Source organism: Podarcis muralis, chromosome 6, assembly GCF_964188315.1.
Source record: "Podarcis muralis chromosome 6, rPodMur119.hap1.1, whole genome shotgun sequence".
In the NCBI taxonomy this organism is placed as follows: Eukaryota; Metazoa; Chordata; class Lepidosauria; order Squamata; family Lacertidae; genus Podarcis; species Podarcis muralis.
Genome location: NC_135660.1, coordinates 43152175 through 43176552, shown reverse-complemented (window position 1 = coordinate 43176552; position 24378 = coordinate 43152175). Strand labels below are relative to the sequence as shown.

The window sequence follows — 24378 nt, the reverse complement described above, 5'->3', positions numbered from 1 at the left end:
CGGGAGTTGTAGTCCAAAACAGCTGGAGGGCCGAAGCTTGGGGGTGCCTGCTTTAGATCTTTCCAGCTGCAGATGCTACTGGGTTGGGGGGAGAAGGGTGCTGGGAATGGTCTCTTTAGCTCCTTATAAAATAATGTTTCAACTGGGGTGCTTTGCAGCCACCATTTCACTTGTGTCTGTTGCATGTTTTCCTGTTTATGAGAATGAAGCTTAATCATTCCTGCTCTAAGTTTGCCTCCTGGCTATGTAGTTTTTATTTCATTTTCTTTGGGTTTGCAGATCGTTGGTGATCTGCATATGTTATTAAGTTATTGCCATATGCTAATGAGTTGTAGCAAGGCTCCTCCCCCCTCAAAAAATAACTACACTGGTACCTCGGTTTAAGAACAGCCTTGTTTATGAACTATTCAGTATATGAACACCACAAAGCCGGAACTAGTGTTCCACTTAGCAAAGTTTACCTCGGTCTACGAACAGAAGCTGATCGGTGGAAGGGCACCAGCAGTGGGAGGCCTCATTAGGGAAAGCGCGCCTCAGTTTAAGAACGGCTTTGGTTTAAGAACGGACTTCCGGAACAGATTAAGTTCATAAACCAACGTACCACTGTATTAAGGGACCAATCCTGGTTACTTTCAGCATTTGAATGCCTACATCTTTCCACAGAGAAAAGTACTAGACTGCAAAGGACTTTCAAGCCAACATAGGCAGAATAGGAAGAAATGGCTGACAGTAAATGTTGGGCTAGTTTCAGTTTAGAAATCATGTTCCCCTGAGCCTGGAATGTTGAAAAGTCCTGCCTGTCTACAGTTCAGAAGAAAATAATCTGTCCATTTTCCACAGTCATAGGGAGTAATACTGAATTATCATTTCAGCTCAGGCAGGTTCTATAATGGCCAGTGTTCTGTGTCTCAGAACACGAGGCACACAGAGCAAAGTGAGCCAGGAATGAAAGCATGAGTGTGGCAGGTCCAGTCCCTGGCATCTCCTGGTAGGGCTGGGAATGTCCCCTGCCTGAAACCCTGGAGAACCACTGCCAGTCAGCAGTGGTGCAGCACCGGTTGGTGGCACCCAGCGCACGTGCCAGCCCAGCCCTTGCCACTGGAACAACCACACCCACATTGGAGCAAAATGGGGCTGCACTGAGCTGCTCGCTCGTCCACACTGGCAGGAGCCTGGCCAGCCAATGCAGCCCTAGGTGGGCAGAGAGGAGCATTGGGCTGCACCATTCTGGGGTCACCTGCATAGGGACGCCTGGTTCATGCCACTTCCAAAATTATGCACCTGGGGCCACAGCTCCCCTGGCACTCCCTGTGCTATGCCCCTGCCAGCCAGGGTAGTTAATGCTGAGCTAGATGAATGGAGAGTCTGATTCAATATAATGCAGCTTCCAATGTTCCATTTAACAGCATAGTGAGCTTGACGTTCTTGTATGGTGCCATGTTGGAAGAAGTGGCAGTCAACAGGGATGTTGAACCAGAGTGTCACTTTCTCATCTGTCCACCACACCATGTGCCCCTTTGGCTTCTCCCTCATTCACTCTGTGAATGATGCATGATGTTGTAAACACAGAAACAACCCCAAAGTCTCTCCTTAATGGCTTAGCTGCCCTCCTCTCTCATATGCCACAGAGAGGGATAATAGGAGGAACCACTTGAAGGTCCACAGGAGAATGCTCTGCTATCCATTCAGAAGGTCCCAGCTTCAATTTCCAGCATCTCCAGGAAGGACCAAGAGACTCCTGCCTAAAAACTTGGAAAGTCACTGCGTATCAGTGTTGGCAATACTGAGGTGGATGGTCTTGATAGCAGTGGAGGTTGGTCCATTGGGGCTACTGGAGCGCTGTCCCACCAACCTCAGTCTGCTCTCAGTTAGCCCTCAATTGTCTGCCTCCTTACTTGAAACCAGCTCAAGGGGTGGCACTGGCTGTCAGCTTCCTCCTCCCTGGTCTCAGCACTTGGAGAACTCAGCAGGGAAGAGGAAAGGGGCAACAATTAGTTTACTCTGACTCCACCTTCTGTTGGGCTCTCTGCCCTCTACCCCACCAGTCCCAATGGGCACCAAGCAACTTCTGATGCTCCACTGTAGGATTACAGCCATTTCCTCCTCTCATTTCTCTGCCTGATTCTTAAAAAAGAACACTGCTGCTACCATCTGCTTGGTCTATTTTGGATGAGCTAAGCTAGGGAATCCCAGCCAGTTATTCCAGTACATATAAAAATACATTTCACCAGCATATCTCTATATGTGGAAATTCTGGGGAATCCACCTCCTCTTTGGGTAGCTGTAAAAATTCTCTTCTAGTTGCTACTATGGTTGTTCCAGGTTAAGCTTCCTGTATACCAGTCTTGCAGGGCTGTGCTTTTTGTTACTCTGCTATTTTGCGGGGGCAATGTGGGCTCTTCTGTATTGTCCAGTTGCTTCACTTTCAATAATGCGTGTTTATGGATTCATCTCATTTTGCTGTCTGTGCCTAGCCACCTTGAGTTATTTTTGTGATAGAAAGTCAGTATTGCAAATATTTTAATAATAATAAATCTTTAAGAGGCTGGGTGATAAACTCTTGTGCAAAAATAAGAAAAGGTTCCTTGGCATTCACATCTGACCTCAGATAATTTATTATGCCTTCCCATGATATTCTTAGGGATGCAGGTGGCGCTGTGGGTTAAACCACAGAGCCTAGGGCTTGCCGATCAGGTCGGCGGTTCAAATCCCCGCGACGGGGTGAGCTCCCGCTCGGTCCCTGCTCCTGCCCACCTAGCAGCTCAAAAGCACATCAAATTGCAAGCAGATAAATAGGTACCACTCCGGCGGGAAGGCAAATGGCGTTTCCGTGTGCTGCGCTGGTTCACCAGAAGCGGCTTAGTCATGCTGGCCACATGACCCGGAAGCTGTACTCCGGCTCCCTCAGCCAATAAAGCGAAATGAGCGCTGCAACCCCAGAGTCGGTCACGACTGGACCTAATGGTCAGAGGTCCCTTTACCTTTACTATGATATTCTTACCCTAAATAAGTGTCACAATCTGGGCCTGCATTCACCATTATAAAGTCCTACCAGCTTCCATTTTCTCTGGAATCCACATTCCCTTACAGGACCTACCTGGACTAGCAAAGCTGGAAGCATTTTTAAGATCCCTTTATGGATCTGTTTCTGTGACAAATGAGAGATTTCCTCCCTCTACCACACTTCCTGCTAGCTAATTATGGTCCTGTTGCCCTTAATTACAGTACCATGAATTGTTCTAAAGAATCCTCCCCCCCCAAGGAACCCACCCATTTTCCAAGGAACTAGCTTGCGACAATTTTATTAATTTCCATGATGGGTTTCTTTTTTCATGTTGTTTTGCTACGTTTATTAGACACTCAATAGCTTGTATTCTCTGGATACAATACAAGACTTACAAAATCCACATAGTAGCAAAAGCTTATCTGATAGGCTTTCACATGCTCTGTCTGTGCAACATTAATTGGTTCCAGTCCTTAATGGGTGTGGTTAGAACCCTTTGTTGATTGTCAAAGTTTCTCTGTTAAATTATCCTGGGGAGTCCAGTTCTCTCTCTTCCTGCTGGCTCTTCCGCAATACCTAACGGAAGGAGGCTTCTGGCTGGAACTGCTCCAAACCACAGGCAGCCCAGAAAATAATTCCTTGATGGCACATGATTCATAGGAATAGCTTAAAGAGATAGCCAAAGTGGTGCCCTCCAGATACTGCTGAACTACAGCTCCCATCATCCCTGGCCATTGGGCATAGTGCCTGCGGCTGGTGGGGGTTGTAGTATCCAGTGGGCACAATGTTGGCATAAAGAAAACAGCGACTCCCTGAATCCCTTTTAATTGTGTGGTGCCGTTCTCTGTACTCTGGAGAAAGTGCAGTCACAGGCAAATTTAGAAACATCTTTTTTATTTTCCGAGTACCCTGTCATTCTGATTTCCTTCATGGTACAGTGGTAAAAATCCTTCTGCTACCTTGCAATGCCACCCAGGAGGGGTGCTGGGTCTTCCTCTCCCATGCAGCCAATGCTGGTGTCCTCCAGTGTAACTGCCTCACTAGCCACCACTGGGGTGAAAGCTGCCTATATTTATTTGTTATACAGTTTCCTCAGCGCTGGTTCGGCTTACCAGAAGCGTGTTCATGTGCAATGTCTTCTCATCAATGGAGGCTGGCCCATTAAGACTCAGTCTGCCCTCAGTCAGCCCCCACTTGCTGCCTTCTTACTTAAAACCAGCCAGTGAGCAGCATTGCTTGTTAGCTGTTATTCTTTGTAGAAATAAGGGAGGAGGAGAACAGAGACGAAACTATATTTAGCTAGCTCTGCCTGCCATAGGCTCTGGCTCTGTTTCTTGTTGGCCCCCTTGCCGTCTGCCCCTCTGGTCCCAAGGGGCACCAGCCACCACTGATTCTCATCAACTTCTTTTACCAGTTGAACAAATCCTTCAGTAAATCTCACCGAGCTCCAGCACTTGGACAAACTTAGCTCTCACCAAACATGCTTAGCGTTTCTTTTCTTTTCTTTCTTTTTGGGGAGTGGAGGGCTTCCTATGAGCTTCTTTGCTGCCTTCTGCTACCTCTGGAATTTTGCACCAACTTTTGAACCACTGTTGTTATGTAGGTTCTATAGCAACTCTTGGTGGCAAAACCATGTCCCATGCTTGGTATGTCTCATGACCTACTTCCACCTCCTCCTTATCTGACATGTATTCTTGTCCTTCCTAGCACCTTACCTTCCCTCTGCTGGCTGTCACACTGCTGTCATCGTTTGGGTCTTCCATGCTGTATGGCTACAATTTGGCTGTGGTGAACTCTCCAGCAGCGGTAAGATTCAGACAGAAAGTGCACACACTGACCACCATAGAGCCTTCCATCCTCTGCTGAGCTAGAATGCCCCTCTCTCCACTTCCTGGCCTGATACGCCATGTTGAACTTTCTGTTTCTCCCAGGACCTCACTTGGGTTAATACTGTTTCCCACAGACATCACAAGACTCCAAATAACCTGTGGTTAAAATCTGATGATGGTGAACACAGATCTAGAACTCTCACAATTTTATTGCATGTTGTATCTTCCTCCACTGCAGCACATCAAAGCCTTCTATAACACAACATGGTTTCGGCGTTATGGAGTGGGCCTGGCTCCAGCACGGCTCACTCTCATGTACTCACTGACTGTCTCGGTCTTTGCCCTGGGAGGCCTGGTGGGATCCCTGCCTGTGGGAGTACTGGTAACCCAATATGGAAGGTAAGGGCACGGCCAAAAACAGAGTGAATTTCCAATTCATAGCCAAGATGTGTTGACAGATACACCACCCATGGTGGCACTAAGTTCCACATAGCTTAGCACCCATGTCCCTCCAGCCAACCCCTAGCCCTGCTGCAATTGCTCCTTGCCACTAATGCCTGCTCTCCTGTCCCTTCTAAGCCAATGAGCAGTGACAAAAGAGGAAAGAGAAAGAGCAGAAGAAGAAGCCTTAGACCACATTGACCCATCTCCCACTGGACAGATGTATGGACTGTGGCCAAAGGGAAGGTGCAAGCAAAAGTGCAGTGGCAATAGCAGTGAGGAGGACGTACAAATGTTCCCCCACAAATGTTACAAAACACACATTAATCCCCGTAGAGTTTAGACAGCAGGAATGTACTACTACGTAACACGTTTTGGCACGCAAGCCAGAAACTGCCTCTCTCTTCCCATTGAAAGCTGCAGCACCCATGGATGTGACCAATTCATTAGCCTTCAACCTCATGACCATTAAGGACAGCGCTAAAATTGAGCTGGATAATGTGATCAAGGCAGGAGTGATTCTAGAATTCAAACAGTTAAAAGATCAAAGAGGTTGCAACAGTGCAAGATACTGACTAGACTGACTTTTGGCTACACTGGTGAGACATTGGATGCTGCCTTATTCCAACAGCTCAGTTTTGTCTACACTGCCTGCAGCATAGGCTTCAGGCAAGGGTCACTCCCCATCTCTTACCAGGAGATGCTGGGAACTGAACCTGTGACTCTCTGAAGGCAAAGATAGACGATAGGTATAAAAACTGTCAGTTAATTTATGGTCCTCTTTGACATCTCAGTTGAGACATGTTCTTTAAAAGTATTTATTTTGTTAGGGCACCAGGAATGAACTGAATCACTTGGAAGCACGATTATTCTTTACCGTGGGTTCTTCTGAATATGTTTTAAGCTGACACTTTAACTGTCCCTGAAGCTCATTGGAAACATATTTTGTTAAAGAGGGTGTATAAATAATAGAAATAAATGTAGAACAGTTGTGTCAGCTGGGATAACGCTATGATTGTCAAAACAGAGCTACTCCTTATGCCTGCCTCTCAACTCACATCCCAGATTTAATTTGAGTTGAGGCTACTTGCCAAATCTACCATCAGAACAATTTCCATATGCTCTAGCAAACAACCGTGTCTCCGTTTAAACTCTGGATATCACAACAATTAATCCAGCTGAAAGGTTGCTCAGTGATCATCTACATCAGGGATGGAGAATCTGTGGCCCTCCAGACATTGCTGGACTCTAAGTTCCATCAGCCTCAGTCAGCATAGCCAATGGCTAGGGATGCTGGAAGTTATAGTTTAGTAACTTCTGAAGGGCCATCTCTGATCTACATCCGATTTGGCTAGTCAGTCCACCTCTGACTACAGGCCTTAGGTTCTGGCAATGCAATTCTAATGGGGAAAGGAGTTAGAAGAACCAAGGAAGGAAAGGGGCAGAGGGGCAATTATGGGGATGCCAGATGGGCATTTTGTTGCAACAGAGAGCAGAGTGTTCAGCAGGGCTGGCCCAAGATATTTTGGCACCTGAGGTGAACCAGAAAATGGCGCCTCTCTCCCTGGTAGGGAAGAATGGGTGAGTGAATATCTACCTCAGGAGCAAGGAAGTAAGTTCTACATTGGGATCAGCTGCCCCTATGGATCCTGCCATGGTGCCACTTGAGGCAGTCACCTCACCTTGCCTCATGAGTGAGCCAGCCTTGGTCCTGCATTGCAGGGGATTGGATTAGATGACCCTCTGTTCCCTTCTACCGCTACAATTCTATGGTTCCATGATTCAATGAAAGCATCTAAAATAAATGACCTCTCTACCAGGAATGGTACCTTGGTCCGTAGCAACGTCCTCGTCTTTCTGGCTGGCATGTTAATGGGATTCAGTCGCTACTTGGAATCACCTGAAATGGTCATATTCGGACGCTTCATAACCGGCGTTCACTCTGGTAAGAGAAATGTCTCAGCCCAGACTTCCTCACTTTGTGTGTGGGTCTCCTCCTTCTCTAGTGAAGTTCCTCCTCTTCTAGGGTCCGGGTAATGCACAGCCACTGAAAGCTACGTATTCATCTCAAAAAGCATATCTGTACTGTATATATAGATTATTAGAGCCACTGCTGCCTCTCTTGCTCATGACGTTCCACATTGATTTGAAAAGCAAAAGAACGTGCTTTTTAATTTAGAGAGTTAGAAATGAGTTACCACCTACAGTGAGTGAGTGGGAACATTCACAAATTATTGAATGTGGATTCATTGCATGCACTTTCTGAATTAGGCCACTGCCCATAAAATCTCGTTCCACAATAAACTAATTGCTAAGATGACACATTATTCTGCCTCTTTGTAGCAACAGAACTTATATGACTACTTTGCGGGAAGTTAATATAGATTTAGTTGTTCCTGAAGATATTAACCCTTAGATATCTGAAGCTGCTGGCTGATTGCCATGTCATTCACCACCTTCCTTCCCTTTTCTTTCCTCTTCCTACCAGGGATCTGTCTCAGTGTGGTGCCCATGTACCTGGGAGAAATTGCCCCTAAGAACCTGCGTGGATTCTTGGGCCTTGTACCAAGCATTTTCATCTGTCTGGGGGTCTTCTCTGCCCAAGTCCTAGGCCTTCCAGAGCTACTGGGAGAGGTAAATGCCCAGGCCTGCCACTCTCTGCATAGAATGCCCAGGCCTGCTAGCTTCGTTGCTGTCAGAATGTAAACTGATGACAGGAGGGGAAGGGCACCACTGGGAGCAGCTGAGAGTCCTAGAAGAGTGTGCTAGCAAAAGGTGGTGTAGTAATGAACATGTTGGACTTTGGATGGGGAGACGTGAAATTACAGACATTGAGTTCACTAAATCACCTAAGGCAAATCACTGTCTGAGTCTAGCCTACCTAACAGACTTGTCCTCCAATCCTCAAGCTCACACTGTTGCTAAATACCACTCTAGCAGATGACACCATCACCCCTGCTGTCAAAAAAAGCAACAAAGCTGCATTTCATTCCACTGCCCCCATTTCTCCAACTAGTTTAGAAAAGGCAGACGGGCTTTTGCCATCTTGAATCCAAACATGTTTTTTTTAAATGCGCTTCCCACTTCTTCAAGTGGTGAGAAGTTCTAGGAGAATGACTTATCCATCTGTTATTCTCTTTGGGAAGAAGAGATGGATGGCGAGTTAATATGTTTCTGCTATATTGATTTACAAATATTCAAGTTGACCATAGATGGAGGTGAACATGGGGCATAGATGGAGGGCTTCCCCTCCCAGAGGCGTCTCCAGTTATTTCCTAGCCATTCCCAGCCATTTTAGCTCTAATTTCCCTAACAGAAGATGTGCCTGCTGGTATGCTTGGCCTCTTGGCCATTAAGAAACCTTAAGAACTCATTCTTTAACATTAACAAATGCTAATCCCCACAGCAGAAATCAGATAGCAAGACCATAACAATGTTATAGGAAATCTGGTCATTATACAGGAGAAAAAGTATCTGCCATAGAGAAAAGAGGAGGCATCAGGGATTATATGTTGGAGAAAGTGTGGGAAGACAGATGTGGTGTAGGAGGTGAGTATCTTGCTCAGGTCATTCTTGTTTCTATCCACGCACCCACCACACCCAAAATAATGCAACACCTAGGGGTTTGCTACACATTTGGAATTTCCTAGACATATCTGGAATACTGCATTCAGCAGCAGCATCCGGACAGAAATTGTGAAAATATCTGGGAAAATCCAGACATATGGCAGTCCATGTCGGCAGTGTTATTTGCCGATTTCCCTTAAAAACAGCTTAAAAACAGCAAAAAAAAGCTCAATGACTTGGGCCAAAAGTTTGAAATATGGCAACCCTAGCTATACCCTTCAGGACTAGGCTTTCCTATATAACTCTGTGGGGAGAAAGATGGAGAAAGGGCTGCAGAAAAGGAGCCGTTAATCTACCAAGTCCTTTGTGTTTTACAACCTGCATAAAGTATCCTCTTTGCCAGAAAGAAGCTGCAAAAACCCCTCTCATCATGGCGGGGGGGGGGGGCTCTCTCTCTCCTAGGATCCCTACTGGCCTCTCTTCCTCTCGCTGGTGGTTGTCCCTGCCTTCCTGCAGCTGATCCTCCTGCACTGGTTTCCAGAAAGCCCCCGTTACCTTCTTATTGAGAAGAATAACGTCCTTGGAGCTACTGATGGTAAGGGAAGTGCAAGGATCTTCATTCCTTACCGCTTGGAAATATTTTGGGGGTAGCCATGAGAGGCCAGAAAAGTTTGCTATTGCATGGCAGGGCTACCTACAGCCTACAGCCCTCCAGCTGGCCATCCCTGTCCTGGATACTTTTCTCAGCCGCGTTGTCTTAACCCTACAGCGCTGCGTTGGTTCCTGGGCAAGTACGACGTGCAGGACGTAATCGAAGAGATGCAGGAGGAGAAGCGCTCGCTGGCTTCTGTGGAGACGGTGTCTGTGTGGCACCTGCTCTTGGATCCCTCTGTGCGATGGCAAGTTCTCTCCGTCGTGGTGATCAACATGGGCATGCAGCTCTCAGGGATTGACGCGGTAAGGGCTGCAGGGTCGATCACGCCTGCCACAAGGCCTCTGGGCTAGCCTGCGCCTCCTGCACCTTCATTCAAGCACAACAGTATTCCAAACTCGCTGCTCTCTTCCCCCGTTTAAACCTCTTCCCCCATGTATCTGCAACACCTTTGCTAATTGGAGCCAAAGAACTCTGAGCGAGGTGCCAAAAGTCAAGAGTTACTGTTGCTCCTCCCAAATCATGAATATTTATTTAAATTTCCGTACTGCCCTTCCTCCCAAAATGGAGGCAAATTGCAAAGCAGAAAAACAATGCATAAATAAATAAATAAATAAATCTAAAACAGTCATATCCCCTCACAGCTAGTAATGCCAAGTTTGCAGGAAACAGTGCTTTTCAGCCATCAAATGTCTGGAGGAACAGGAATGTTTTAAAATTCCACCAGAATGTTAATAGTGGGGAACTACCACCATGGAGACCCTGTCACAGGCAGCACCCAGCACTGCCAACAGGCTGAGATGGTTGACATTCTTGGGTACTTTGGTCCCAAGCCTTTTAGGGTTTTGTAAGCTGGTTCCAGGCTTTGTGCACCTTGAAAAGAGCCTTACTGACACCCACTCTGCTTGCAAAAGGAGGGAGGGAGAAGGGTTCCACCTGTACTTTTCACTCTAGCCCTGCCTACCACTGATATGCAGCCCTTAACAGATTACTCCCAAGCAAATACAGCCCATAGCAGAAAAAGGCTCCCCACTCATGTTTTACATCATGCATTAAAATGATTTAGTATAATTCATGGTAGAGTATAATTAATCCCGGGAGGGAGGGGTTGGGCGATTAAAAATGAGGCACTCATATCTTAATAAAAGTGCTGTTAGTACCAGCATACAAATGGTTGCCATAAGCAGCCCAAAAAAGGTGATTTTTCTTATTTTACAAGTGTGCTACAGAACGAAGAAAAGTGGCATGCCTCCAGCTAATTTTGATTTGAACTCAGACCCTCAAACTGTCTTTGCTAAGTCCCACTGGCATGAAAGGAGAGGACAGGCAAAAAATGGTCTGCGGGTGCTAACACACGCAACTCTGCAGCAGTTCCCTGCATAGCCATTCCATTGATTTCCTTGCAGCCTCACAAGGTATGCCATTGTCCTTCTTACTCTTCTAAGCCACACCTACCCCCTCTGCTTATGATTTCTCCCCTTCATTGACAGATCTGGTTTTACACAAATGTCATCTTTGAGAATGCCGGCATCCCTGACCCAGAGATCCCCTACACTACGGTCGGCACGGGTGCGATTGAGGTTGTTGCTGGCTTGATAGGCGTAAGTGTGGAAATCTCTAGTTTGCGTTTGGCTTGTCCTTTTGCTTTCCTTTTGCACTGAAAGAATAGATTTGTATGTACTTTTCATAATGAGACAGGGCAATAATTTCCTAACTTCTTTCCAGTGTGGAGGGCACACTCTTGGTTCCTTCAGGAGGCTCTCTACCCATTTTCCAACTGGAAGGATATTGTTCACAGCTGGGCTCTTGGAGAAGAGAACCTGTGAGGTTGCTTGTCACTGCCTGGTCCTAGCAAAGAGCCTTTTCTTGCACTCATTCTCTGCTCTCCTCGTGTTGCCAAACATAGCCACCAGAAGAGAACTGCTCACTTGCCCTCAGCACTCACCAGATACTGTTTTATGAGGCTGGATACACACCATACGTCTAAAGCACCCCCTGGGACTCCTGGGAATTGTAGTTTACCCCCACAGAACTACAATTCCCATAACTCTTAACAAACTACCATTCTCAGGACGGCGGGAATGTGCTTTAAATGTACGGTGTGTACGCAGCCTAAGCTAGCAGTTCTTTCCTTCCTGTCCTAGCTATGTTTCTTCTGGGCCTTTCCTGCTGAGTGGTGGCAGTGCTCTCCTTAACAGAGCATCAGCCAAGGCGCAGGCAGAAGGAAAAGCAACAGCTTGGAAGATCTCTCCAGCTGCCTCTCTTTCTCCACTGGAGGTAGAGAGTGAGGACCATGCAGCAAGTCTACTTATAGGTAAAGGGGAACTGTGTTCCATGCTTTTCCTCAAGTGGGCAATGTGGGAACTGGGCCATAGGCTGCAATCCTATACATGGAGACAGCCAGTGTGGTACCTCCAGATGTTGCACTCCACATCCCATCAGCCCCAGGTAGCATAATCAGGGATGATGAGCATTGTAGTCATAAGAACATAAGAGACCTCTTGGGTCAGGCTAAAGCAGCCTTTCTCAACCTGTGGGTCCCCATATGTTGTTGAACTACAACTCCCATCACCCCTAGCTAGCAAGGCCAGAGCTCAGGGATGATGGGAGTTGTAGTCCAACAACATCTGGGGACCCACAGGTTGAGAACTGCTGGGCCAAAGGCTCATCTAGTCCCGCACAGAGTGGGACTTACTTCTGAGTAGACAAGGCACTGCTAGATTCTCTGTGATCAAAGAGCAGCCAGCACACAGAAGAGTGGAGCGCTCTGCCTTGCGGCTTGGGAGGCCAGAGGGATTACAGAACCAGCCTCACTCAGCATGGTCTCTCAAACTCAAGGGTTGAATCATTATGCAGACTTAGTCACAGCCCCTTCTCTCATCACCCCCAGACATCTTACCACAGAGAGGAGGATAATCAATGGCACCTCCTGTCTGTGGAGAGGGACTCACAGTATTGTAGGAGGACAGAAGTCATTTATTAATCAGATTGCTTGCTTCCCGCAACAGGCAGGCATTTGTAATGCTGATGATTTGCCTTGGGAGATGAGTCAAAAGGACCCTTCTGATTATTGCTAATAGCTCGTATGTTTGCATACAGCAGACAGGTAGAGCAAAGGCTTCTGAGGGGTGCAAGCATAGTTACATAAACAACAGATTTGCAGGACACATCCAGTATGGCATTTTGGTTTGTTGGCTTGCTTGTTAGACGAGAGGTATAAATGGCAGGACGATCCCATACCTAATGCATCTTGTAGCTGTCTTATTGCAACAAGGGTGCTCACTCCAGCTGTCACCGTCCCTTTGACTCCAAATTTCAGCCTAGCTGGGTCAGATTTCCAGCTGGATATCACCCAGGGCTGCCCATGTCGGACCTGTGCCTCTCCCTATTACACAGGCACATAGCTCTCCCGCCCACCAACCGCCTTTGCTGCCCATCAGCAACGCCTAACTCCGGCAAGCTCATCACTCCATCAGCCTGATTGCTCCTGAGTGCCGACAAAAACGGCCCCCAATGGATGCACTGAGGTTGGTTATAAAATTACAGGCATTTGTTCTGCTGTCAGCAGCTTTCCTGCTTTGGCTTCCTTCTGGCAGCTTCTATACACACACACACACACACACACACACACACACACACACACACCATCACAACCATAGGCTTCTGGCTCCCAGGATACCCTCCTTCCTTCCACAACCAGTGCACAAACTGCTCCCATAGCTGGAGCAGAGCCAGGGGTACATCCACAAAAGTTTGTTCCTAAGTCCCCTTTCCATCAGCTTTAATGAAAACAACCTCACTTCTTCTCTTAGGGATGAACTTAACGGTTCTGCTTTTCAATGGCAGCTGCCCCATAATACATTGGATGAGAAGCCCTTCCCAAAGCTAGGAATAAAACCAGGACTGTGCATTTCCAAGCTAATGTTGTGCCTTCTATATGTTGACCTCATTTGTAATGTTTTATTTTGAAATCTTTAAGATAATGTTTAGTTTCCTGTTAATTATGTTACTCTGAACATATACTTTATATTTGAATTTCTTCAGTAATGTTTATTCTGGATTGTTTTATTTGATGTTTTATTGCACATTGTAAACCGCTTTGTTTTCCCCCCTTAAAAATATAAAGTGGTATAGAAATAATAATAATAAGTTGTTGGACTACAAATCTCATCATTCCTGACCTTTGGCCATGCTGGCCCTGGCTAATGGGAGTTGGGAGTCCAAGAACATCTGGAGGGTACTATGTTGGCTGCCTCTGACCTAAACTATTTGATCTTGGAAGATAGAATGCAGGAGATGATGCCAAGCATAAAGAAGATGTCACATACTCAGTCAGGCTATTGGTTCATCTTGCTTGGCCACTGTCTATGGGCAGCAGTTCTCTATGGGCAGAACATCAGACAGGGTGACATTCCCTGCTCTACCTGGAGATGCTGGGGAGTGAACTTGGGACCTTCTGTATGCAAAGTGGATGTTCCACCAGTGTCAGATCTATTGCTTTAAAGGTCAGATCCCCATCACCATCACCACATGTTGTGTGTAGAAGCCCAGTATACAAGCTATGCCTAAAAACAAGGAGCCCCTACTCTTGAGCATGCACTCACAGGTAGGGCTTCCTTCTCACGCACTTGCAGGGAACAAATGTTTGTGGGGCAGGGGCAAGATGTTGCACTGGGGCACAAATGTATGCCCTGAATTTGACTAGGGCATACTGGATCCCATATTGGATCCCACTCTCCCCTAGCTCTGGAACCAAACCCAGAATTTCTAATGGTTGGCATTCCAGCCCCATTGTATAGGCCAGTGATGGCCAAACTTGGCCCTCCAGCTTTTTTTTGGACTACAACTCCCATCATACCTAGCTAATGGGACCAGTGGTTGGGGATGATGGGAATTATAGTCCCAAAACAGCTGGAGGGCCATGTTTGGTCACCACTGGTATAAGCAATGGGGCAAGATGGTTCTGCATCCATGCACTGTCTACGTAGCTAAAGATGATGTTACTCCATGCAGTACTGTTGGTGTCTACGCAATAAGCTTGTCTGTATACTTTGTGTATATATTTGGGGGAATCGCAGAAACCAGGGATGGAAACCTCTGGCCCTCCAGACATTATTGGACTCTACCTCTCATCCGCCCCAAACAGCATGGTCAATAGTCAGGGATGATAGGTGTTGTAGTCCAACATCATCTGCAGGCAGTGCTGGCTCAATATACTTTGCTGCCTGAGGCAAGGTATAAAATGTTTTCCTCTCCCATTCCACATTCAGAAGCCAACTGGACCAGCAACTGAATCTTACTTCAACACCAGCAATGAGGCAGTGTCTTCCCTTGCCTCCAAGAAAGGCAGGTACAGGCTGTGAGGCACACATAACTCTGTCCTTCAACTGAAGAAAAGGCCAAGGCTGCATCATTCTGCCTAATAGTAGAACCAGCCCTGCCTGGAGGGTCACAAATTCTCCATCTCAGAACAGAGACACGTGCAAAATCCTAATACAACTAGCCAGAAACCTGTCTCCTCGATTTCCCCCTTTCTCTTTGACAGTGCTTCACCATTGAGAAGCTGGGACGTCGCCCTCTCATCATAGTTGGGTTCTGTTTCATGGGCATCTGCTGTGCAGGCATCACCTTGTCCCTGATTCTGCAGGTAGGAACAGCCCCATAAACACTTATATACCCATGGATGGCTGACAACGTCTCTGTAGTCCATCCCACCCCCACCCACCCCAATCGCATATTAGATTTTGTGCTTCAGTTTGCACAGTAGGATCAGAAGTGCTGGTGGATCCTCAGAAACTGTATCCTGTTTTATCTATACCACTGGTTTCATTTTTCACACCTAAATGCTAAAGTGTAAACATAAGCAAGGCTTGGTCCTAGTTCATGAAATTGGTGCAAGTACAGGTGCGACCTCACACAGAAACAGGGATGAGTGCAAGGGGGCTGGATGAGGGTGGCAGGTTTATTTGAGAATCAGGAGATGGAAGAGAACTACCATCTCTGGAATATTGGTCAAGCTAGGTGGAGGACACCAGCTAAGTTAGGAAGCAAACAGCTAAGCTTGGAGCTATGACAGCAGGGTGTTGTGCCTCAGCTGCTTGGAACGGAGGTGTCCACTCAAGCAAGGGTCACAGGATTGGCACAGCTAGCAGCCTGCAGACTGGGACTGAGTGTGGTCAATGGAGCTGTAGGATGTAGACCTGGATGTAGTGGTGGAATCTCAGAACTGAGTGAGCCAAAGGGGCCCAGCTGCATTTATGTAAACTCTCTCAATAACCTACTGTCCTTCCCATAGGCAACTGTGTCCTGGATGCGTTACGTCAGTGTGGCATGTGTCATTGGCATCATTGCAGGATTCTGCATGGGACCAGGTACGTTTCTGGTGCCAGACAGAGGCATCCAAAGAAATAACAGAGCGACAAAGCTCCTCTTCAAGATCCCTGGGCACCAGCAAAGCTGTGGAGGGGCTGTGATCACAGGAAACCTGGTCTGAGCTTGTGACCCCCAAGAACGGGACTGTGAGGGAATGGATGTAAGAAGTTTGCTGATAGGATTCAGGCTATTTTGGGTCTTAGAGGAGATGCAATGAGTGGTGCAATGAGTCTTCTTCTTCTTAGTGGAGTAGGAGAGCTGAAAATAATGCCAATATATTTCACATCTGGCAACCAATGTGCCCTTTTGGTTTGGGAAGGCGAGTCTAAAATGCCTGAGGACACAAATTTTCATGGCCCTCTAGTAGCTATGGTGGTTCTTTTACCAGAAGCAATGTATTTAGCATTAACTCTGATGTATATTTTGCTCTAGGAGGCTTGGTTTGGTCAGAATTGGGTATACACTTCCAGTGTTTATGCTAAATACATGACTTCTGGTAAATGAGCCACCATAACTGCTAGAGGGCCGTGAAAACTTGTGACCTGGGCTTTTTAGACTTGTCTACCTGGGCACTAGTGGGATGTGGGTGGCACTGTGGTCTCAACCACAGAGCCTAGGGGTTGCCGATCAGAAGGTCGGCGGTTCGAATCCCCGCGACAGGGTGAGCTCCCGTTACTCGGTCCCAGCTCCTACCAACCTAGCGGTTCGAAAGCACGTCAAAGTGCAAGTAGATAAATAGGTACCGCTGTGGCAGGAAGGTAAACGGCTTTTCTATGCACTGCTGTGGTTCGCCATAAGTGGCTTAGTCATGCTGGCCACATGACCCGGAAGCTGTCTGCAGACAAACACTGGCTCCCTCGGCCAGTAAAGTGACATGAGCACAGCAACCCCAGAGTCATCTGCGACTGGACTTAGCGGTTGGGGTCCCTTTACCTGGGTACTATCCAAAGGGGCACATTGGTTGCCAGATGTGGTTTTTAAAATCTCTCCTACCCCACTATCTGAATTGTCCTAAGTGCTGGGGACATTTATTTGTTTTTTTGATAACAATTCTACACTGCTCTTGACCAATAATATGAGAATATAGACTTAAGAACGTAAAGAGACACCTGCTGGATCAGGCCAATGGCCCATATAGCCCAACACCCTATTCTCACAGCATCCTATTCTCAAGCAGATGTCTCTGGGAAGCCCGCAAACAGGACCTGAGGGCTAGGACCACAGCATTCTCCCCCACTTCTGATTCCCAGCATGTGGTATTCAGAGGCATACCCTGGCTTGGTTCTGGCATTTTGAGTACCCAAAGGACCACGGTCAGCAGGCCACTTGTGGGAATCTGAATCTGTCACCACCTGCCATGCCCTAAAACTGGTGCGGCATGAATTGCCTAACAGTGTCTTGCTTTGGATTTCAGAGGCAACTCCTGCGATTTCTGCTAACGAAAGGGCCAAAGCAGAGCTCTCTAAATATGATGGACGAGGCGGCTGCTGGTTTACCCAATTGATGTATTAGTATAGCCGCCAACAGATCCATAACTCATTGTCGGCCCAGAATTTATTCGCTGTAATTACATCTTTAATTAGGATTTTAATGGCTCATTGTTCACAAACAATGATGAATCTGACTTTTAAAATAAAAATATCTCTCTTCCCACTCTGGGTGATCTGTGAGCAATGCTCAATCAGGGGGTTTTCTTAACAATCCCTGGATGGATTTCCCCCCAGTATTATTAAGGCTGGTGGTTATTTTTAACAACAACAACAACTATTATTATTATTATTATTATTATTATTATTATTATTATTATTATTATTATTTCAAGAAGCAGTTCCTTGTGTTCCTGAAAGAAAGTGATGCTGCCTAAATTACCACCATGTAAAGAGGGCAGATCTTGATGCACTAGGGCAGATAGATCTGAAACCTTTCTGTTGCAGGAGCACAAGGTCTTGGCTCCTTCTGTTAAAGAAGTGTCTGTCATCAGCATCACCATATATATGCAAGTGTGTAGGGCTACGCTGAGCCAGAGAGCAGTTTTGTGAATGTCTTCATGCCCCTTAATAAGCAGTCCTTCACTTACAGAAATTAAAGGGGGTACTGAAAAGCATGCAGAAGTGTTTATGGGTTGTGGGGGGAGAGGGACCACATCTCTGTTGCCTAGGAAACTAGGCTGACAATGCTGCTTTGCTGCAGTTACGCTGCTTTGCCCTCACTCAGAAGCCCTCTTCCAGCTCTGGATGCACCAGAAGATGTGTTGGAATGGGCATTCATGCTCGCAACCTACTGAGAGCAACGTAGTGCAGACAGGCAACATCTTCACTCAGATGTGCATCCTGGTATGCACCCAAGTGCACATTCAGGTGTGGGTGTCACCTATTCAACCGATCTCAGTCGGATGTGCGCTCAAACAAACATTTCCATGTGACTTCTGGCAGCCTAGATAGAGCCAGATTAGAGCAATGCAGCTTAGCAGGGCCTCCTCACTGTTTTTGCCATGTAGCCAAATCTGATTGGCTCCACAACATCATCACTTTTACTGCATCACCCGTGATTGTCTGAGATCTCTTGGGGGTTTTTTAAAGGGAGTGACAAAGAAGCAATGGATTGAGTGAAAAGAAGTGCAAAAAGTAGAAGACAGGGAGTTTGATTAATGGCTTTTGCATCCTTTATAGTATGTGTTTTGCCCTGTTCTGGGGCCAAAAATGTGGCACAATTCTAACTTCTTTCTTTCTTTCTTTCTTTCTTTCTTTCTTTCTTTCTTTCTTTCCATACACCGCTTGGTTGTAAAAAAACAAAAACTAACTCACAGCAGTTTATAAAAAGATAAAAATGTTAGATGAAAATTCACAACCATGCTTTAAAACATGCAAAAGTTAAAATGCTAAAACAGATTAAATTTAAGTGGTTGTCTGTGCAGGTGGTCTTCCAATTTGTCACTGCAGAGGGCAGCAGTGAGCAAAATAAATCCCCCCTCTTGTGGAACATTATTTAATGTCAATCTTAATAATTAAGATTTATTGCTGGGTTGTTTTTATTTTTATTATGTGTTTTGTGATTTTATGTTGTAGCTGCCCTGTGGGTATAGGGTGGTATACAAATTTAATAAATAATAATAATAAACATCTTTGGGGAACCTGATGGTTTGAAATAGATTCACCCCTGCAAGGGTTATTTGCAGACTCCGGCTTTGACAGTCTGGCCCCACTAACAGGGGCTCGGATTAAAAGCCTAGCCAGGCCTATTTGATTCTGAGTGTCGTCTTTCCCATACAGCTGGGGTTCCATTTCTGATGACAGCTGAACTCTTCAAGCAATCGCACCGGCCATCGGCCTACATTGTGGGTGGGTCCCTCAACTGGCTCTCCAACTTCACCGTTGGCTTTGTGTTTCCCTTCCTGCAGGTAATACTGGGCCCCTTTGAGCGGCTGGTAGGCTCCGGGGTCCCCTGACTAGCAAGGCAAGAGAGTAGAATGCCTAGTGCAGGCATAGGCAAACTCCAGCCCTCCAGATGTCTGGGGCTACAATTCCCATCATCCCTAGCCAACAGGACCAGTGGTCAGGGATGATGGGAATTGTAGTCCCAAACATTTGGAGGGTCGGAGTTTGCCTATGCCTGACCTAGTGGTTCTCATGGCAGGTTCCTTCTAGCAGTGGTTGCAGGACACAGCACAGAGGAGAACCGCATGCTGTATTTCTGTGTGACCTAGAACTTTCTATTAGAAATGGGGAAAGAGCTCCATAGGTACTGCATAGCTTAGTTCTTTCTCGGTAGTGGCGATGGGGTCATGCTCCAGCATTCTGAGTGGCAGAAAACACGTTACAATAAACCAGCCTTCCCAACCTCATGCCCTTCAGACGTTTTGGACTGAAGCTCTCCCATCATTGTGGTCCATGCTGGCTGAGGCTGACAGGAACTGTAGCTCAAAACACCTGGAAGGCACCAAATAGGAGACTGCCATAGCAAAGCTGGTGATGCCCCCATGGTAGCAACAAAATTAGTACCAAAAGAAACTAAGAGAGGGGTATCTTTCTGAACCTTTATTATATATTGCATAAAGCAGGGGTGGTCCTCCAGGGAAGGGTAGTGCCTTGCATGCAGTAGGTCACAGGATCTGTCCCAGGTAGAGCTGAGAGTCAGGGACTGCCCACACATTAGACAAGGTGAAGCCATTTGCTTCAAGTAGCGGATCCGACCCCCTTGCCCTCTCCACCCTCCCATTGCACTGCTGCCAGCCCCATTGTCCTCACTGCGGCCACTACCCCCTTGTCATTCCCCCATTTGCTGCTGCTGCTGCGTTCTGGCAGCAGCATGGGCGCAACTGCAGGTGAGGGTGCTGTTGCTGTGATGAGCTGGCAGCAGAGAGGGGTGGGGACCTGGATCTGTGGAAGAGGGAGTGGAGCGTTTTGCCTACAGTGGCAAAATGTCTCAGACTGGCCCTGCTGGGAGTGGCTCTGACTTGAGACCCCAGAGAGCCTCTGCTAATCAGTGTAAATGGTTCTGAGCTGGATGAATCAATGGCCGGACTCAGTGAAAGGCTGCTTCCAATATTCCAGATGTTGCTGAACTCCCCTCCACAGCCAATATGGCCAATGGCCAGCAAGATGGTGGGAATAGTAGTCTAGCAACATCTGGAAGGCCACCACATTGTCTACCCTCTGCTCTAAAGAAACACAAGACCAGTTGTGATCTTCATCACATTACACGGAGAGAGGGAACCAGCAACAAAGCCATCTGGTCTTGACAAGTTATTCCCTAATCAGATCACGTGGATCCGCCAAATGGCAAACCAATTCCATTGCTTTGTAAACACCATTCCCTGCCCCAAGACATGAAATCATTACATTCTGAAAGTACCAGGCCTTCTCTTGTGTAAACAGCACTGGAAAGCCACTGGTTTTCTGTTGAAGGGTCAAAATAGTAATCTAGCACTCCTTGACGTACCAGTCGTATATGGTGAAGGTGTGTGAATGTAACTATGTTAATTCACTTCAGTCACGGAATTAAGAGTCTTCTGGTACTAAATTTTAGGACTGTGTAATCTAGATCAGGGCAGTCCAACTTTTTATAGCAAGGGGGCTGCAATAGTGGTTTGACACGGGACTCACAGGCCACACACTGCCTTGTTGCATGGGGGGAGGGGAGTGAGGCCAAAACCCCTCCCCCCCTTGTGATGCCTTCCCAAAGCCAGCTAAGCGAGGCGCTGGGCTTGGCAATAAGGTGCAAGGCTCTGGCCAGGTCCTAGAGCCCTTCTACCTCCTTCCCAAAGCCCAGCACCTCACTTAACCAGCTTTGAGAAGGCATGGAAAGGGCTGGGGGAGAGCATCAAATGTTGCCAAGGGCCACCAAAAAAGGCCTCAAGAGCCGTGCATTGGACCACCCTAATCTGCATTATTAAACCCCCCTCAGGGCCAGAAGGAAACACATTAAGAGGAAGGGGAAGAGCCATAGTACAGTGGCAGAGCCACAGATTTGGTTGCAGAAGGTCACAGGTTTATTCTGCAGCATCTCCAAGTAGAACTCAGGGAAAACCCTGCCCGAAACCCTGAAGAGCTGCTGCCAGTCATAGACCGGAGTGAGGAACCTTAGTCCCAGGGCCCAAATGCGGCCCTCAAAACTCTTCCCACACCACACCTGATCCCCAGCCACACCCCTTCTTTCCATGCCCTGCCTCTCACAAACTCTGATTCACACCCTCTTGGGGTGTTTTTGCTTATACCCTGACCATGCCTTTTGTTGCCTGGATGGAGGATAGAGATGTATAAGTATGTTCAGAAACTAGCCTACTGTACAGTGGCAATATTTATATTTGTTGCTTCACTCACTTTTGCCTCTTCACACCCAACACCTTCCATTTGGCAATATTTATATTTGTTGCTCAACTCACTTTTGCCTCTTCACACCCAACACCTTCCATGTGGCTTCCAGAAGGAAATGCTAAAAATGGTTCTCCAACCCTGGGTGTAAACAATACTGAGCTAGACAGACCAATTGCCTGACTTCATGTAAGGCGTCTTTCTATATTCCTAAGAGGCCTTAATAGGTAAGAAGAGAACCTTTGATGGCGAGGAATGGGAGATGCTGGGGTTTGCTAACAGAGAGGGTGCCCTAAACACTCAAAATGCTGGAGGCTGCTTCTTAGTGCACCGAACCAACCAAATGGATGAGGACTGGGTAGAGCCTGTTCGTGTCCCTCTGCTTATCTGGACTCCTCTTTGTTTCCATTCCCAGATGTCTGCTGGTGCCTTCTGCTACCTGGTCTTTTGTGGCGTCTGTCTTTTGGTGGCACTGTATGTCTATTTCATCATCCCCGAGACCAAAAACAAGACGTTTATGGAAATCAGCCACATGTTTGCCTCTCGCCCCTCCTTCCTCTCCAGCTTGCCAGATTCTGTCAAGATGATCAAGTTCAATGGTTATGGTGCCCTGGAGACCAGCTCCCTGGAACTCTCTGGCTCAGGATCCAACCCTCCATGATGATCTCCCATTCAGTGTTTTGGGGATTCCCAATTTCTCCAATGTGGGGAAGCCACCTCAGTGAAATGGCAAAGGGAGACAATAATACTGATTCTCATCCTGTAACTTCTTTCATCTTGCCTGGACCAGCAGTACAAAAGGGACCGGGGGGAAGACTTTGGGGAGAAGCATCTAATTTAAACCTAAGAAGTCTGACTCTGCCCCCAGGTATTTTGGGTGCACTTCTGTCCCAAATCCTTTCTTCCTCCTTCACTGTCTTCTTCTGAGGGCTGGAAATTAGTAGCATTGAGGGATAGCTATCCTCAGGAACTTGGTTTATATACACAGTTTTTTCAGAATGTCATGAATGGGACTCATCCTCTTTCCTTTAAGGCATTTTGAGGATTTTTTTGAGATCTCCTCACCTGCTTCCCAATTTTTCTGGCAGTCATGCCAACACATGACTAGGAATCCTATTGAGAGATCACCAATAACAAGTCTTCCCAGCAGTGCTGCAACTAAACAGCAATGTCTGAACCACACCAAAAGACAAACTCAGTACCTACCTGCTTATCTGTAAGAGCACATATACATTCCACATGCCACTATGTCCCAAAAGGCAAAGACAGAAGTCAAATGCCCATCCAGTTACTGATTTACTCTCTAACGGAGCAAGAGCAATACATTGCTGGGACATTCCACTCAACACTGATTCATTCATAAGAAAACTATTCCAGGGATAGGGAACTTGTAACCCTTCAAGCTCCGTATGGCCTACACCAGAGATGAAGAATCTGTGGCGCTCTAGATGTTGCTGGACTACAACTTCTGTCACCCCTGACCTTTGGCCATGCTAGATTGGACTGATGGGAACTGGAGTCCAACAACATCAGGAGGGCCACAGGTTCCCTCATCACCCCACAGAACCTGAGGTTATTTCCAGACCACCTGGTTCATAGAATCATAGAATCATAGAGTTAGAAGAGACCACAAGGGCCATCGAGTCCAACCCCCTGGTTATTGAGGATTCATTCTGATTTGTTGTACAAATCTTCTGAGTCGTGTTTTCCAAGTTGCTTCCCTCCAACCCAGCCCTAGAGATTAAAAATAAAGAGGAATGTTTTGGGTTTGTGTTCTGAGAAGTGTGAATTTTGAAGGATAGCTGTGTTTTGGTTCATTAATTGGTTCAAGATGGCTGACAGATTAGGCAGTTTTTCATTAAAATGCAAGCAAAATTGAATTTCTTCTCTATTCTAAGCTGGCCCCTGTCAATGCTTTAATGGAATCACCCGAGAACCATATGTAGGCTGCCTTGAGTTCCATGAAGGAAGAATGGAAGGGAATCCTATTAAAAAATTAAATTAGGGTGGTGGATGGGGAAAGGGTTAAGCACACCCTCCCCTTGCTGGTTCTCTGCTTTATATCACCTGTTACCAGAACAGGTTTTTTGTGGGAGCCAGAGGTAGAATTGTTACATGTACTTCATTTAGCATCTAGTTCACCCAGATGAACTCTTTCCAGAGTTGTAGTTATTATTTTATTAGAAAATTTGTAATCCACTCCTTCATAAAATATAACAAGGTGGCTTACAGTAAAATACAGTAAAATCAACCTATAAATATAAGTGAAGCATAATTAAAAACATCAGTACATACTGGTTCATTTAAAGGGGGGGGGGGAAATCCTGTCATGAAGGCCTGTCTAAACAGTGCAGTTTTCAGGAGACACCTGAAAGATGGCAGGGACGATTCCAGTTGGAGTTTGCAGGTAAGGCGTTCCACAGGGCTCAGTCCCTCATGGAGGCCAACCGAACTTAGGTTTACACCAACCCTCATGTTATCACTAAGCGAGAGACAGGGTGGTGTAATGGTTGGAGATTGGAGGTTCAAATCCCAAAGTTCTGCTGGGTGACCTTGGGCCAGTAGCTCCCTCATATAAATCTGCTTCCTAGGGTTGGTGTGATGATAAAACAGAAGGCGGGCCAGATGTGACATTTTGCATTCTCTGGAAGATGGGTGGGTTTGGTTTTTGGGTGTGTTTTTTTACACAATAAATAAATAATT

At 46.6% G+C, this 24378-nt stretch overlaps 2 protein-coding genes across 3 annotated transcripts in view; one reads left to right on the top strand and one right to left on the bottom strand.

Moving 5' to 3' along the window:
• The window catches only part of LOC114597560 (solute carrier family 2, facilitated glucose transporter member 9-like), a 29750-nt gene extending 6303 nt beyond the window's left edge, over window positions 1-23447 (top strand). Inside the window, exons 2-12 of the mRNA XM_028730499.2 lie at window positions 4712-4810; window positions 5072-5232; window positions 7095-7219; window positions 7763-7908; window positions 9304-9436; window positions 9611-9798; window positions 10984-11094; window positions 15039-15140; window positions 15789-15864; window positions 19135-19262; window positions 22091-23447. Coding sequence (XP_028586332.1) covers window positions 4712-4810; window positions 5072-5232; window positions 7095-7219; window positions 7763-7908; window positions 9304-9436; window positions 9611-9798; window positions 10984-11094; window positions 15039-15140; window positions 15789-15864; window positions 19135-19262; window positions 22091-22336 — 1515 coding nt within the window. The 3' untranslated portion in view covers window positions 22337-23447. The remainder of the gene's footprint in view (window positions 1-4711; window positions 4811-5071; window positions 5233-7094; window positions 7220-7762; window positions 7909-9303; window positions 9437-9610; window positions 9799-10983; window positions 11095-15038; window positions 15141-15788; window positions 15865-19134; window positions 19263-22090) is intronic.
• POLL (DNA polymerase lambda) overlaps window positions 1-24378 on the bottom strand; it is a 125614-nt gene that overhangs the window by 47840 nt on the left and 53396 nt on the right. The gene's annotated exons all lie outside the window — the stretch shown is intronic.